This window comes from Catharus ustulatus, chromosome 3 (genome assembly GCF_009819885.2).
Source record: "Catharus ustulatus isolate bCatUst1 chromosome 3, bCatUst1.pri.v2, whole genome shotgun sequence".
Lineage (NCBI taxonomy): Eukaryota > Metazoa > Chordata > Aves > Passeriformes > Turdidae > Catharus > Catharus ustulatus.
Window position 1 is genome coordinate 114,083,387 of NC_046223.1, and position 16,527 is coordinate 114,099,913.

The window sequence follows — 16,527 nt, forward strand, 5'->3', positions numbered from 1 at the left end:
TCCCCATCCTGCATTTTGTTACATTTTGTTTTTCTCACATCTTGCACCTTGAGGTTTATTTTGCTGAATTTCATTTAAGTGGTTTCAGACACTTTGTTCCAACTTCTTAGCATCACTTTGGGTCTGCTGCTCCCCTGGGAAATCCCAGTAACCTCTCTGTGCTTGTTGTTGTCAGGAAATTTTGTAAGGTTCTGTCTGTTCCTTCCTCCTTTTTTCTAATGGAAGCATTAAATATGACTCATCCTGTCACAGACCTTTGTGGTACCTCTATTTGTTTTGTTTATGCACTAACAGAAAACTTGATTATTGCTGTTCTATCAAGTGTTTTTTCAACTACTTGTACAAGCACTTTGCAGAGTTTTCATGCAGGTCTTGTTTCCCTGTTTTGTTAGTGAAAATATGGTCTGGATCTGATGTCATAAACCTTACAGAGATCAGCTCTAGGTACCTGCTGCTTCTTTCCTATCCAAGGTGTTGGCAGAGGACAAAATTTACTGGGTTAATTCATGTTATTTATTCCTGATATGTCCATATTGTCTTTTCTTATCAACTTTATATTTCCACATTCACTTTTGAGTTACTGTTACTCATTTGTTCTGCTATCTTTCTATTTGTTAAACTTATATCTCTGACATTTCTTGAGTTATTTTCGTGTTCCTGTGGTGTCTCACTCATAATGAATTATTGATGGGTCCCCAAAAAGCGAAGCTGTTAAAAGCTGAGAGGTTGCATCCACTGGCTGATGTGGGTACAGTGATGGGAGCACAGTTGCTTTATTAGATTGGAAAAGGCTCAGGAAGAAGTGTAAAGGATTATTGTTATTTGTCCTTCTAGCCAAGAATGACACACCTGTATTTTCAGTTCACTATGCTCCAAAACACAGGAGCTTTGTGAACAACCTGCTATCAAGAGCTATTATGAGAGTGGCAATTTTTTGTTACGAAGAATTTCAAGCTTTTTCTCTAAATTGCGCTAAGTCTAAAAAAAAAAAACAATTTTAAAACATTCACAGCATTACTGAACAGAGGCTGTGGTGTGTTTTCTGTGAGGAGGGAAACTGCAGCAGTAATTTTAAAAGGAAATTTTGGCTGCTGGGTGGGCTGCTGGGCAGCCAGGAGCCCTGTGAGTCCTGCTGAGCTGCATTTGTGACCCCCAGCTTTGTGTGGTCCCAGCTCCCTGCCTGTCCTTGGGGGCTGGCCAAAGACCACAGCTCCAGGTGTATTCCCCAGGGTGATATGGCCAAAGCTTTCGTGCATCTCTATCAGGTATTTGTCAAATTCCAGGTGAGTTCCTCAAAGAATATTTTATTTAATAAAGAGATTTTATTTTTGAACACTGAATTTTCTGTCTAGTTGCTCAATAAACTCACAGTCAGTGATACTTCCCCCTTGCTGAGGCTTTTAAAATCAGCTTTTCATTTTGGGTGGCTTGTGGCGTGATTTGCCACATGTAGAGAGTTGATACTTGTGAGAAGTCAGCTGCCTTCAAATTGTCTCACAAGATCTAAAACCATTAGCCACTCTGAAAATGTCAGCCTGCATTTGGCACCCATCCTTTAGCCTTATATTATGCTGATATTAGACGAATATAAATACATGCTCTGTGTGATTTCTGTCTACAGCACTGCTGGTGTTACTTAATGACTCTCACTCTTCTGGGGGCTTTTCCCTTACACATCACCCTGTGAAAGTCAGTCTTGGTGTTCAGAAGTTCCTCACAGCAGAGCAGGCTGGAATATGGTCTCTTGGAAAAAAATTGGTACCAAACTATGTATATATATATATATTTTATATATATATTTGTATATATTTGTTTATGTATGTTTGTATATATTTGTTATAGGAAGTTTTGTTATAGTTCTCACCATCTCATTATCTAATATTAAATTCTCATTAGGTTGACCACATGCACAGCTAAGTAACAGATCTACAAACATAAATGAAATGAAAATAATATCATATTCTAGGGTATCAGACCAGTCTGTGCTCTTCTATTCTACTAATACTTGTCAAGTCATGGAACTTTGGAGTAAAGCAGAAAAGATGATGGAATGGCATTGGAATCGTTTCCATGTGATCAACTATTCACCCATATCTAGTCTGTAGTTTTCTAAATGTAAACTGCCCATGACTTACTGGAATTCTCAGACATCACAAGGTTTATTTCAAAGCAAAACTTATTTAATGCAAGAGCAAATGCAGTGGCCAGTGGCTCCACCAAAGCCCTTGAGGTAACTGAGACCTGTTTGTGCAGGTTGGTCCCTGTGCATGCAGCTGCTCTGCTACCAGGACCTCAGCTGATGTGGCAGATGAATCTGATCTTTGACTGTGAATATCCTAATCCATCATGAAAGGATTCTCTGGAAGAAGCCAACTGATAGGACTGATCCCTTCCTGCCCATGCTGCCCCTCATGTGGATATAAAAAGTTGAAAAAAATCATGATTTACCAAACCTATAGATAATTGTCATGTCCTAACTGCATGATGCCCATGGGGTCTCCAAACTGCAATTCCATCTCCTCAAAGTCCTGAATGTCTCAAGAGTACAAATGCATCTCTTCCAAAGCTGCAGAGATGTGAGAGTGCAAGTGGCAGCTCCTTGGAGATCCTCAGCCCTGCTGACATGCTGCTCAGCTGCTTGTGAGAAGCCAGCTCCCCTCAAATTGGCCAGCAGCACACACCAGTTCAGCTTATGTGCATCTAAAATATATGCCTGTATGTAATGCCAGACTTGGACAGCATTTTGGCTGGCTTTTGGAGAGCTGGCTGAAGAGTCTCACCACTTCCTTTTTGTTTTGTTACTACCCTGACAGTCCTTCAGGCAAATGCTCTATTTTTATTTGACATATATGCACACGGTCCATTTCCATGTGTGTGTCCTTAGGAATACATTCCTCCTCTATCTTGCCCTGCCTTGGAAGGCTGCTGCTCACAGCCTCTCCTAGCAAAATGAAATCTCAGGAAAAGTCCAATGAAGTTGAAATGCTGCACAGCAAATTTATTATTGTTTTTATAGGCCCCTGTTCAGGAAAGTACTTAAGTATGTGCTTAAGTCCTATTGAAATCAACAGGACTTAAGAGCATGCTTAAAGTCAAACATACACTTCCTCTGTGTTGGGATGTATTTCAGCACATGCTTAAATGCTTTCCTGAACCAGAGCCACAGTCAACAAGACTGCCCTGTGATACAGAGGGCTTGTGAGACAAGATTTACTTCTTACTTGAGACCCACCAGTGCTGCTCTATGAATGTACAGTTCTTAGCTTGCCTCTTGGTTGGTGGCACTCCAAAAAGCTCACTGCCTTTTGCATTTGGATGAGAAGATGGGAAAGAAAAAAATACAAGAAAATGGAAAAAAAAACCCTCTTGCTAAAGCAATACCTTGGCATGTCTGATCTCATGTTGCAACTCATGGTTTTTCCCTACAATGGAGATTTGTGCTATTGTGTGTGTGGTATAATTACTAAGACAGATTTTTTTTCCTTAATAGCACAAAAATTAGGATATTTCCTGGCCTGCTTTGCGTTTCCAATAGGATTTTCACTTCCCCTTTGGGTTCTGAGCGTAAGGAGAGTAAGTGTCAAAAGGCAGGAGCTTTCCCAGTTTTAAATCAGAGAGGGTGTAACCATGTGTAATGTGAGCCTTGAGTTTGATTGTAGGGATGATGAAATCAAATCCCTCCTTAATCCTTACTGGGAAACATTAAGGTGAATTAGTCTGCTTGTTTTTGTTAATCTGTTAAAATCCTTTTGAAAAGGAAATGTGTTTTAATGTCATCCAAAATATCTCCTTGCTTTACCCCACAGTCTAACAGGCCCCTGGCCCACGTGCAGAGTGACCTCAGTGCAGTGAAAAATGAAAGGAGAAGGAGGATAGGTAAACTCAAATACATTATTTGCCTGGAAAAACCAATGCTTTGCCATATGCAATTCTTTCCAGTGCTGCCATTTTAAAGCTAGATGCTTAGTCATTATTAATGATGGTGTATTTCTTTAAAGGTCTGTATTTTGGGACAAACTGGAACTTGTCTTTTTTCCCTCTCTTAAAGTTAGTTAAAATAATATACAGTTGTCTGTGTGTATTGCATTCCCTGTGCATGTACCAATTGGAATATTTTTGGAATATATGAGGAAATTTATTCCAGTTATTTCATTTATAGCAAAGTATTAGCTTGAACTTAAGAAGAGCTCCTTGTTCACATAGTTCAGTTGTGCTTTGCAGTGGTTGGAGGCTTTTGATACTGCCATGACTTCACAAAAATACTTGACACAAGTTCATAAAATCACTGAGACTATTTTTTCTCCCTCCCAAAATCATCTAAATTTTGTTAATTGATAATGTGTTCGTGCATGTTCCCCCACACATGCACACAAATGTCATTAAGGTTTAATTAATTCACTAAAAATAGCTGAACTATTTAAGGAGGAGCACCTTATAATTAATAAAGGAGAACATGTTGTTCATTCTTGCCATTACTCAGAGGGAAGCAGCTGCTCTGACAGGAGGCTTTTCCTGATGTGATTATGTTGAGTTCCAGGGCAGGACCTTGGTGTGAAGGACAGAAACAGCTGAAAACCAAGTAGAAAAGAATGCTTTTTGAGTAGGTAAACTAATAAAATTATGTTTGTGGGAAGCAATGGGAGCAGAAAGTGCTGTTTCCAAAATGGAGAAACTTAAGTGCCTAGAAATTCTGTCTCCACAAACTTCAGACTTTTCTATTGCTGGGGCCCACGTTCATCCCACTTCAAACAAAGACACTCAGAGGATTCAGTCAAAGTGAAAGGTGGACAGATTCATCTTTCGGATGTGCATCTTGGCCTTGCCCACACAGGAGAGCTTCCCTTGGGCACCTAAGTTAAACTTCAGTGGGCTCAGTAGTGACTGGCCAAAGAGTCTCATCCAGCAAATCCTCAAATCTATTACACTTTTCCATGGTCTCTGGAATTTTTGCCTTTTTGAGTGAGACTCTTCTCAGTTGGGAATGCACTTTAACAACTCTATCTCCTTTATCCTAGTTCCCACAAAGCCTCAATTCTGTCCCCAGCTGCAATCTTTTATTCAGAATTGTCAGTACTGTCCCTAGTTGCAATCATTATATCAGAAATATCCAATATTACTGGTAGGGAGAGTGCAAATGTCACCAACTTGCTCAGTTTTTTAAGTGCTTCATCACTTTTACTGTGTTTCAGGAAAGCTGCATGAGAAAGCTTTTGTGAAAAACAGCAGGAATAAATGGTGGTTCTCAATTTTGTCAATTATTTGTTCTTTTCTTTCCATCCACTGCTTGAGTTCTTGATCTTGATGAAGGCATTATTTAATTCCTGCCTTTCTGAGCCCTTACCCTTGGACAGATATATAACGGGTTTGTATTTAGGCACTACTGGGGTGCTTTAAGAAAGCTGTTTTACTTTGAACCTCAGAGTGACTAAGCTTGGGAAGTTTTCTTTCTCATCTCCTCCTGGTAGTTAATAGACTTCACAAAAGATCTCAAAACACTCTGATAAGCCTTTGAAGTTGTTACCTACTAAGGTTTTGCTCTTTCTGAGTGCTGAACATTGAATTACTGACTGCTGTTAGAAGCAATGAGAAAGGATTCACAAAACCAACTGAGCCTTGCCTATAATTTCCACAGAAAAAGAGCTGAATATAATGGATAAATTGTGTTGCTGGGGAGATTTTGATTTTGTTCTCTCCTCTGTCACCAGTTTGCCTTGTGATTTGTGGTAGCATTTTCAGTTATGCCAGTCACATGAGATCAAAACCCATGAGTCAGTCTCCACCCAAATCATGAGCCTGGCTTCCAGATCCCAGAGCTTTGAACAGAGCCCATACCGTACTTTTTCTTCAGTTTATCTTTTGTTTTTGGAATTTCCTCTGCCTATTCCCAATGTGTCTCTAGCAATAAATGTTTCCCATTGCTTTGGAAGTGTTGAGAAGGAACTTTGACCATTTGGAACTGTTGGAGACCTCATCTAACCTACACAATTAATTTTACTTTTGATCACCGAGTCAATCTTTTTTCTTCCAGATTTCACATCTTCCTTTTCCCTATGATTTCTACATCCCTTAGCCCCACACCATCCATCACTTCTGTTTCTTCCTTGTCATTATCATTCTTCCAGGCACATAGTACAGCTCTTGGAGGTGTCCTTTGCTAAGAGTTGGACTCAATGCCCCTTTCAACTCAGCAGATTCTGTGATTCAGCTGATTCTGTGATTCAGCTGATTGTGTGATTCAGCTGACTTTATGATTGTGTGATTCAGCTGCTCTGTCCCTTCTTTAATCCTCTGGTCTGGAGATGGTTTTTCACCATTCTCTTGAAGGACAGAGAATGCGTAAGAAGATGAAGGTCTGGGTAACCCTTAATTTTTGCATGAGAATAATGGAGAGAGCAGAGAAGTTGTGTTCCTGTGTCTTTCCTGGAAAAGATGAAACTATGATTTATGACTAGGATGGTGAAAAATCAAGGGGAAGTTTGGTGTCATATCGCTGTTTTGTCCCATAGCATTTGCCTTTTCTCAGGAAGGGTAAGAAGTCAAAAGCTCTGGGCAATGGTTTAACAAGCTGAATCCAAATCAGAAAATGTGACTTTGCAGTAATTAGGGCACGCACTACGGTGGTGCCTGGTATTCCCGTGGTGGCATTGTTGCTGTTGCCATGAAATTTGCAGAACAGAGCTAGTGATTAAATCCATGAAATTTTGCAAACCAGGCTACTCACACCTCAGGGAGATGGGAAATGTATCCTGTCTTGCTCATCCTCATTCCCCTATCACACTTTCACTCACACTGTTTGTTGATCCTTGCATATGCTATGTACTAGACATATTGCAAATCCATAATTTCAAGTAAAACTGCAGCCAGACTGTTCCCCCCTATATCCAAGTACCTCTGGAGTGCTTGAAACTGCTTGAAACCGAATTTGAACCCAGATCAAAACTCTTTACACAGATCTGAACTTTGTGACAGGGCCTTGAATTCACACTCTCCCCATAGTTTGGTGGCAGGAAATGTGGAATTTGTTTTTAAACCCAGCATCATCAGAAGTTGCATTCAAGACACAAGAAAGATTCTTGATGCCCACCATAAAATCTTTTGGCTGAACATTTCACAGGCAGGGCCTGAATTTGTACCAACTGGACATGTCTCCAAGAGTTTCTAGTTCTGCTGGGGATGTTTCACTGTGCTGCAGTAATTAGAGGAGATTCGTTCTTTAAGAGACAAATGCTACCTCACAGCTTGAATATTAATAAGAGAAAATTTATGAAAGCCAACAGAGTAATATAATATTGTCTCCAAAGAAAAAGGGCATTTATTTGCTTAGCTCTTTCATCAGCCATTTTCGGACACACACTGTGCTTAAAATACAGTTATGCAATCCGTGTGGGTCAACAACGGAAGGTTAGTTGCTTCACCAGGATTATAAGAATCTTTTAAACACAATGGTACCACAAATTAAAATGGAAATCTATCAAAACAATTATCGTCCTGAAAGCTTTGGCCACAAGCATAATTATTGTAAAAGGATGTTGTCCTTGGCCGCAGCTTTGGCTCAGTTCAGCTGGTGTTATTTGTATCCTTCCATGGTTCAAAGTTAGAATTTGCATAGCTAAGGACCATAAATTTTTAGAGGAGAAAATAGGCTGTTCCTCAATGCTAACACTAGCAGTTTTGTGTTGTTGTGTAGTGGTTTGTAGGCAACTCATTAGATACTAGAGATAGGAACAGACTGAATGTGATGGCTGAAACCTGCCTTGAACCTCAGAAGGATTCAAGTGGAGATTTCAGTCTGGACCTGTTTGTGTCTGGGGCAGTTGTTGATGTGAGCAAGAACGAGCCAATGTCCAGAGGTTTTGGGTTTAACTCTAAAGTATGTGTTTTAGTTTGTAAAACAGTGAAGCAGATATTGAGTTGATATAAACTGCAGTCTACAAACTTAAATAAAGCAGAAATCAGGTCCTGCATTTGTCCACCCTGTCCATGAGGCACACAGTCCTGTAGGGATGAAAGTAGTTGAAAGAACACCCTGGATGTTGCTTGCCATCAGCACTGGACACATCTCCCTGGAGATGCCCTCAGGAGAGGCTCCATGTTACATCCCTGAGCTCCTGACAAAGGCTGAATCCTGCAGCAGCTCCATTCTTGTGTTGATGATAAACTGTATTAAATAACAAGCACTGCTGGTTATTTTTAAAATGCTTATTTTTCTTTCACCATCCAATTTTCCATCTTGAGGGAGGTAAATGAGTCTGAAATCCATTTTTCCTCTCTTCTTGTCCCCCAGGCTGGTATAGATGGAGAAAGCATTGGGAACTGCCCATTCTCCCAGCGTCTCTTCATGATCCTGTGGCTCAAAGGAGTTGTGTTCAATGTCACCACTGTTGATCTGAAAAGGTAAAAATTGTTCAGTTTAATTGAAAATAGTATGACCCAGTTTTTGCACTATAGAAAGACCCCTCCAAATTAAATCAGATTTTTATCTGGCCTAGAGAGCCAGTGGTGCCCAGCAAAATAGTTGGGATTCAGGTTTGGTTGTTGTTTTTTGTTTGGTTTTTTTTCTTTTTCTCACTTGTGGAATGTTTTTATATTAAACAGGGTGCTTGGGGTAGTTTCAAAGCCTTCCAACCACAAATTACTGGAGAGAAAAAAAAGGCAGACAGATTTTGTAGGAACTATAAATATCTGTGCAACTACCCGACCATAAAGATTAGTGATTTCATGACTTTTTCCCTGCCTGCAGAAAGCCAGCTGACCTGCACAATCTGGCTCCTGGGACCCACCCACCTTTCCTGACATTCAATGGAGAAGTCAAGACAGATGTTAACAAGATTGAGGAATTCTTGGAAGAGGTTCTTGCACCTCCAAAGTAAGACCTTCAGTTTTTTATTTTCAGTCAATATTCCATTTCCTAGGAATGAAAGATGTCCTAAGAAGAGTTCCTAAAAAGCACTCCTTCCTACAACCTTTACTTACAGGAGTAATATTTATTTATGAAACCTTCTGGCTTCAGTGAGATGACTTCCATGTGTGAAGGTTACTTATGTGACTAATAACTGCAGAATGTTTTCTCTGTACACATTTCAGGATGCCCTTGTATGCAGAATTAAGGAGACCAGTACTAGAAAAAATTTGTAGGGGTCTGGTGGCCACATTTTGCAAAGCTAAAAATAACTTGGAATAGATGCTGAGAATTGCCACACAAAATATCTGTGCCAGGAAAAGCATTTTACAGTGAAAAACTAGAGGTTTCTGAGCTGTATGCTGTGTTAGGAAGGTTGGAAGGGGAACTGATTACAGAGGACGAGAGGCTGTGGAGGCAGAAAAGTGCTCATTATTCTAGTCAAGAAATGACAAGAGCCCATAACTGGAAGTTATAACTAAACTGATTCAGATTAGAAATAAGGCCCAGATTTTTTTCAGTATGAAAAAGCTACCAATGAAAGGTTTAGATTTACCAGATATGCCTTACTTAGTCAAATATTTTGGATTTAATACAAGGATAATGGAAAAAAGAAATAGTTGGCTTGTGAGTTGGACCTTAGAATCTATGAATCCATCAAATTTGGCTTGGTTCCTTATGGAGCATTTTACCTCCAAGTGAATCAGCAGCTATAGGCCAGTCCTGAGGCAAGAGATCAGGCATTTAAATTTTCTGTTCTCTGCTCCAAGACCACTGAAGTCAGTAGGACTCTTTAGTTTGTGTTTATCTTTCAAATCAGTATATTCCTTTTCACCAAATGTCTATAAAATGCAATTCAGAGACTGGAGCATGTATGCTCCTTCATCTGGCTAATCCCTAATCCTTGAGTACATTTGAGTAGAGGATCAGACACAACTGCCATTCATAATGGAAAGATCTGGCTGCCAAACTCCCCTGCACCTTTCTGGAAATTTATGCTTCCTTCTGATTTAAGGCTGATTTTGGATTGTGGTTACATGAAACACAAGTGCAATTACCTTTGTCCTGACACCATCCCTGTGTAACTCCCCACATGCCTGCCTTGACAGACAGATCACAGGTACAGTTAAGAGGGTTTTGCCAAGCTGTTGTTTTGAGATAATGAGTGTTAATTACAGTTCTTCACACAGGAGGTTTTTCTCTCTCCTTGTAAATTATATTTGTAGCCATCACTGTGATGCTGGTAACAAGATGTTGCTCTCCTCACTGCTTTTGCCTGTTCAGATACCCCAAGCTGGCTGCTAAGCACCGGGAATCAAACACTGCTGGAATCGATATCTTTTCCAAATTTTCTGCATACATCAAAAACACCAAGCAGCAGGATAATGCTGGTGAGTATGACCATTGCCAAATGTGCCAGGGAGTTTGTGTGCTTAGAAGTGGAAGAAATCTGCCATTCTCTCATCATTTTATTGTAAACTTTGTTCATATGACATCAGGTACTGCTGCTGATCACCTTGAGGGTTGGTTAGGTGGACTCAACGCACATATCCACAGCTGAGTTAACTACATCTGCAGTAGTAAATAAAAGAGCCACAGAGTGTTTGGTAGCCTCTTTACCAACAGCCATGGCATGACTCCTGTCCATACAGCCCAGTTTCCTCACCAGAACAAGATCCCTAGCTGCTTGCTGGAAGAGGCTGGTGCCCTGTGCTACCTCCTCCTCTGCCCCAGCCCTGCTTAGACCAGTGTGTGTTGGCTGCACCCAAACCTGGGAGAGCAATTCCTGCTTTATTAGATGCTGCCATAAGGCACTTGGCCCCCTTATCTTATGGTTATGTTATGCTGTTATAACTAATTTGCTCATATAAACTGAATCACATTGAGACATTCCATATAAAGTACGTAATTAAAAGAAGTGAATTTAAGAAATGTAATTGTGCTCTGTGAGCTCCAGAATTTCCTTCCAATTTGTTTATGAAAAGAAAGAGTCCCCCAGAAGCCAGATGCCATTCATGTTTATATGCATCCCACACTGTCTTCTTAATAAAATTGCTGTTCTGCACATTCCTTTCCCCTTGGAGAGGCAAGACTTCAGCAATTCTGAGCTCCTGTTGCTCCATAAAGCTGTGGATTTACACATCCCTGTCCCTTGAGATGACCTAGTAGAATATTTGCAGTCATTCACTGATGTACCTCCCTCATATTACTGCTTTCACAGACAGAGGCCTAAGGCACAGTGAATACCACGAGCTTATATCATATCATTCAGAAAACACTGTGGATTTTGCAGGTTCCAGCTCTGCCACACATTTCATCTGTGCAATTATATTTCATTGCCTGGGGCTGACCCATGAGATAAAAGTGGGTGAATGATGATTTATGTCAGATAACAATCTCCTCTGTAATATTTTTGTGTTGTTAACAGAAGGAAATAATTACAGTGCTTCACTTCTCAGTGATGCTAAAAAGTTTTGTCTAATGCTAATGGGATGCTGAGCTAACCTTTATAGGAAATTGTAAAAGGAAGATAAATTAAGAGTTAGACTAAATAGATGCAACAATGAAAGTAAAATATCTTGGCCATTTACAAGGAAGTTTTATGGTGTGCTGTGCAGCTGTAAATCTTCAGCTGTGCTGCCCCATATGCACAGTCCCAACTCTTGCTTCTCAGTGACTGCACGATTCAAACCAGGAGCTGCAGAATTATTAGAGAGACCTTCCCTAGTTCTGCATAACAAACTCTTGGTTTAGGTACTCTTGTAAATGACAATTAAGCACACCAAAGTTTTAGAGACAAGAGCTGTTAAACTGCAGGAGAGCCACAACCTTTGCAAACATCCTCACTCCATTTTTGTTACCTGGCTCCTGCTCATGTGTCTTATCCAGACACTGCAGTCTCTGAATGTACTGATGTTCAGCTTTCCTCTTCAAAGCAGAGAAAAGCTTTTAGCTTAATTTTATTACAGCTGGAGTGCTGCACTGCAAGGAGAATAAAGCAGAGATGGGCAGAGTAGATCTGGATCTTTCTATCTATAACTATGTTCTTACTATCAATGAAGTAAGGTCCCTGGGATTGTCGGTGCAGACCTCAATTTCTGCAGAGTAATTGACTGACAGTTTTCAAGGGCTAAGGAAGAACAGTTTCTCCCGAATTCCAGGGCTGTTTTACTCACCTTCTGTCCAGTTCATCTGAGCAACAGAAGCTTTTCTGAAGGCTGATTTGGATGGAGGAGAATGAGTTAGTCAAAAAGTAGTTGTGTTAAATTTCTTGAGCAGTGAAAGACTGTGTGCAAAGAGGAAAGGGAGGCAACACTGTGTACATATTCCTAATGAACCTATTTATTTTTGATTGGTATTTCATAATTTTTTGTAAAATTGCAACACTGATTCAAAAGGGATCTGGGGCTCTAGCCCTGATCTGGTATGTATCATTTCATGACAGGTCCTGCTGCATTATTCAAAATAATAGAATAGAATCACAGAGTCTCAAAAGCTGGAAAATACCTTGAAATCATCAAGTGCAACCCTTGATCACAACCCTGTTAATTAAACCATAGCACTGAGTGCCACATCCAGTCACTTCTTGAATAGTTCCAGGGATGGTGACTCCACCACCACCCTGGAAAGACCATTCCAATGCTTAACAACCCTTTCAGTGACTAAATTCTTCTTGATGTCCAGCCTGGCTTTCCCCTCGTACAGCTTGAGGCTTTCTATTGAAGTAAATAGTTTTTATATTGTATTAGTATTACAGTCTATTGTATTTGTATGTTAAATTAATTTTATGCATTTGTTTTTACTGTAATATTCTATTTGTATAATTAATAATTTATAATTTAGATAATAGATAATATATAATAAATATATAATAATATCTAATAATAAATATATAATAAAAATATAATCTATAATCTATAATCTATAATCTATAACATATGATACTATATATAACACATAATATTATATTATTATATATAATGAGTATTATTATTAATTATTATTATCAATTATATTAATATTATATCATATATAATACATTATTATTATATATAACATTTGTATTAATTAACATATATTAATATATTTATATTTCGATATGAATATATTATATGATATAATATGAAATGATATAATATAGGTATTATATATATTATATTATATTATATTATATTATATTATATTATATTATATTATATTATATTGTATTATATTGTATTATATTATATTATATTATATTATATTATATTATATTATATTATATTATATTATATTATATTATATTATATTATATTATATTATATTATATTATATTATATTATATTTTTCCTATATAACACCAGAAGTAGTTGTATATAGTTCTGTGACAAAAAAAAGCATTTTATAAACACAAAATGTTATTAATTAGGTGAAATCACCTCCACATGAGCAGGTGAGATCCAAAAAGAACAGAGATTGCTGCTTGTGTTTATCATAAATGGTTTCTGTAGCTCCCAGCTCTGACATAAAAGTAATCTTTGTCTCATAATCACCCTCTGTATCCATTCCTAGCTCCAGCTGATTCCAGTGCTCTGGTTAATCTGGAAAGCCACACCAGTGACTGGAACATCAGTTGCACGTGATCAAAACACAAATAGAAGAGTTGTTAGTAAATTAAAAGTAGATTATAGAACTCAGATCATTATATAAACAATAATTTTCATGATTTTTAATTGGCGGGGGGAGCGGGGACAGGGCAGGAAGGAAAGGTGGCTAAAGCACCAAACATCAAGTTGTTTAAATTTTGTCCTCTTAATTCAGCAGCCAGGGAAGTGAATTCAGTAACGTGTGGGATATCAGGCTGGGAATTAGGGGCATCAGCCTGTGTCTGGCTGTGAGGAGTGTGGGTTTTGTGTAATTGTGTGACCATTCCTTGTAGGATGGTGGTTTAGGACAGCTCTCGTGGTGTGTGCAGCATGAACTCTCACCCCAGCCTAGGACTGTTATGGCTCTGTGGAAAAGGGACACAGAGTGGTTGGGATAATTAATGATATGTATGCAGCATGAGGGTACTGGATGTGAGAATTGATGGGAATCTAATGCACACCAAAGCAAAGTCCAAGTTGCTGTCCCTCTTAGTGGAGTTTGCAGCCAGGGCCATGGAGAAATGTCACACTTCAGGTGATGGCACTGCTGGCCGTGTCACTGCGGTATTTCTGTCCTGAGAGCACTGGGAACACGGCACTGCAACACAGCCTTTACATTGCCAAAGGTTTGAGTTTTTTCCCTGGTACCGGAAAAGTCAGTGAGGACAATAAGAGATTGGTAAATCCTTGATTTAGTGCGTGTCTGAGCCCTCCTATGTGAATGAACAGAGGCAAGGATACATTTGTAGGTCTGTTTCTAGGATTGTGACACCCTCTGCTGGCAAATACATGAATGTGTAAAGCAGCTTTGAACAAGCAGCTTTGCAATCAGGGCGGAAACATCCCCTTAACAAAACAGGGATATTTCTGTCAGGACAGTTTCCTCTTACAGATGTAACCTTGTCAAAAGAGAAGTGTTCCATAGTACCCTATCAATTTTGACACAGTTTTCATGGAAAAATGTTTTTTCTGGATGAGTTAGATTTACTTTGAAGTAAAAATGCTTTAACATTACAGAGAAAAATAGTGATTTTTTTTTTTTCTGAATTCATGCAGTACTTCATTAGCCACACACCGTTATGTTTTATGCCTGGCACAGAAGCAGGTGATAACCTTCTCCTGTAAGTCTGCATGGCAATATGTTATTGATCAGGATTCATTTACTTACCAAAGGTATTTGGCAGCAAGGCTGCCCTGATTTAATAGTTCCCTGAATTTTGAATTCTTTTTTTCCATCTTTGTTTTCCTAACTTTTCTGTCTTATAATATAAAAACGTTGAAAGTTTTGGAACGGGCTGGCGAGGGCTGTAAGCCCAGAAGCAAACATGCTCATGCCATATCAAAGTCCCACCACTTTTAAGCTTCTTGAAAGGGAAGGAATTGATTCCAGATTCTCAGGATGTGGCAAGCTGTGTTTAAAGAAAGTGTGTGCATTTATTATTTCAAGTCAGTTCAATCAGAACTCGATTCCTTCCACCCTCTGTGCCACTTGATAATTTTATAACAGGCCTGTTTGAAGGAGTCATCTCCTCATTGTGGGATTAGATCTGTCTCAGTAGCACCACTGGATTATTCAGTTCCCTGTCTCTTGTCACCAGGCTGCACCCCTTGTGCCTGAAATGCCAAGTCCTCATTCACACATGGACAGCAGTCATTGGGAGGGTTCAGTGCAGTAGTCTTGAAAATTCTTTCCTGCATACTCTTGCTCAAGTTTTCACTGCCAGTTTGGGAGTTTTTGGTTTCTTAGTGATTGTTTGCTATCAAGAAGGAGGTCTTGTCTGAGCACAGGAAAGTAAACTGAGGTCTTGTGTGTTTACTTTGGTTCCTCTGGTTGATGCTGAGCAAGTCACTCATGCTCTGTACAGTCACCAGGGAAGCAACAATTTATGTATTCATTGGAGAAGGATGAAATCTAATTAATTGGAATGCTGTGTACATAGCCAGCATCCTGCTTATTATTTTTACTTGCGAGACTGTGTACTGCAAACCAAGGGGACAACCTGGGGTAACCACCCATTAACTGTCCCGCCTAAAATTGGGAGTTCTTTGGCTTGTAGAATGAGCCCTTTGATTTCGTGTAGGAGTTTAAAAAGTTGTTCTTGAATTGAGTTCTTAGGGGGCACCAGCTCCAGTGTGGGTGGGCGCATTCATTAGTGGCACGGAAGGATATTTCACTGTACGGCTCCTCAGAAGGCGCTGAGCTGGGAGACCACCAACATGATGAGGAATTTCCAGCCGTCTGACCAGAGGACTCTGCTTGTCTGGTTTGGATTTACATCAAGAAGCCAAAAATAAAAGCGCATTTAAATCATTAACTCACATGTGATTAAATGCCGTTCACCTCTCTCAGTAGCTCCATCACACTTTGTGGTTTGGTGTGTGAGGTGGGAAATGTCTCTCTCGGTGTGCTGTGTGTGTACACGTGCAGTAGAAATGCACACACACGTCCAGGACTGGAATTAAAACTGCCCTACATCAGTTTTACACTGTGGAGTTACTCCTGCTAAGCAGAGGGTCAGACCCGTGGCACAGGTATGTGCACAGCTGAATTGTGCACACTGATCCTTCCTAGAAGCCATCACACTCCTCTTGTAATAAGCAGAAAACCTGTTCACTCCAAACTCCAGCTGAGAATATTCACAGGAATACCAGCTGCATGGTCAGACCCTCTGTGGCACCTGAGCCAGGGGCAGGAGCTTCTTGATGTGGTGGGGCAGCCTGACAAGCATGGTGTGGTCTGCAGCAGGAGGGCAAAACATCTGATCCCAGAGCATCTCCACCCATGGTGGGGAACGGCTCAGAGTCACCTCCCTTTCTTCCAGCCTGGCTTCTCTCAGCTAAAGGGGTCATAATATTATAGCTGTAACTCTGATATGGCTTCTCCTGAGTCCTTGGTCCTTAGGACCTGTCCCATGCCTAAAGGCTTCACCCTGTGCCCAGCAAAGCTCCTGGCAGAGCTGCTCTTGAGTTTGCCAGAGCAAGTTTAAAATACTCTTGTATTGA

General features: G+C 39.8%; 1 protein-coding gene across 1 annotated transcript in view; it reads left to right on the forward strand.

The window, feature by feature from the left end:
- Positions 1 to 16,527, forward strand: part of CLIC5 (chloride intracellular channel 5) — a 58,733-nt gene that overhangs the window by 17,966 nt on the left and 24,240 nt on the right. Inside the window, exons 2-4 of the mRNA XM_033056320.1 lie at positions 8,285 to 8,394; positions 8,741 to 8,866; positions 10,184 to 10,290. Of these exons, the coding sequence (XP_032912211.1) occupies positions 8,285 to 8,394; positions 8,741 to 8,866; positions 10,184 to 10,290 (343 nt within the window). The remainder of the gene's footprint in view (positions 1 to 8,284; positions 8,395 to 8,740; positions 8,867 to 10,183; positions 10,291 to 16,527) is intronic.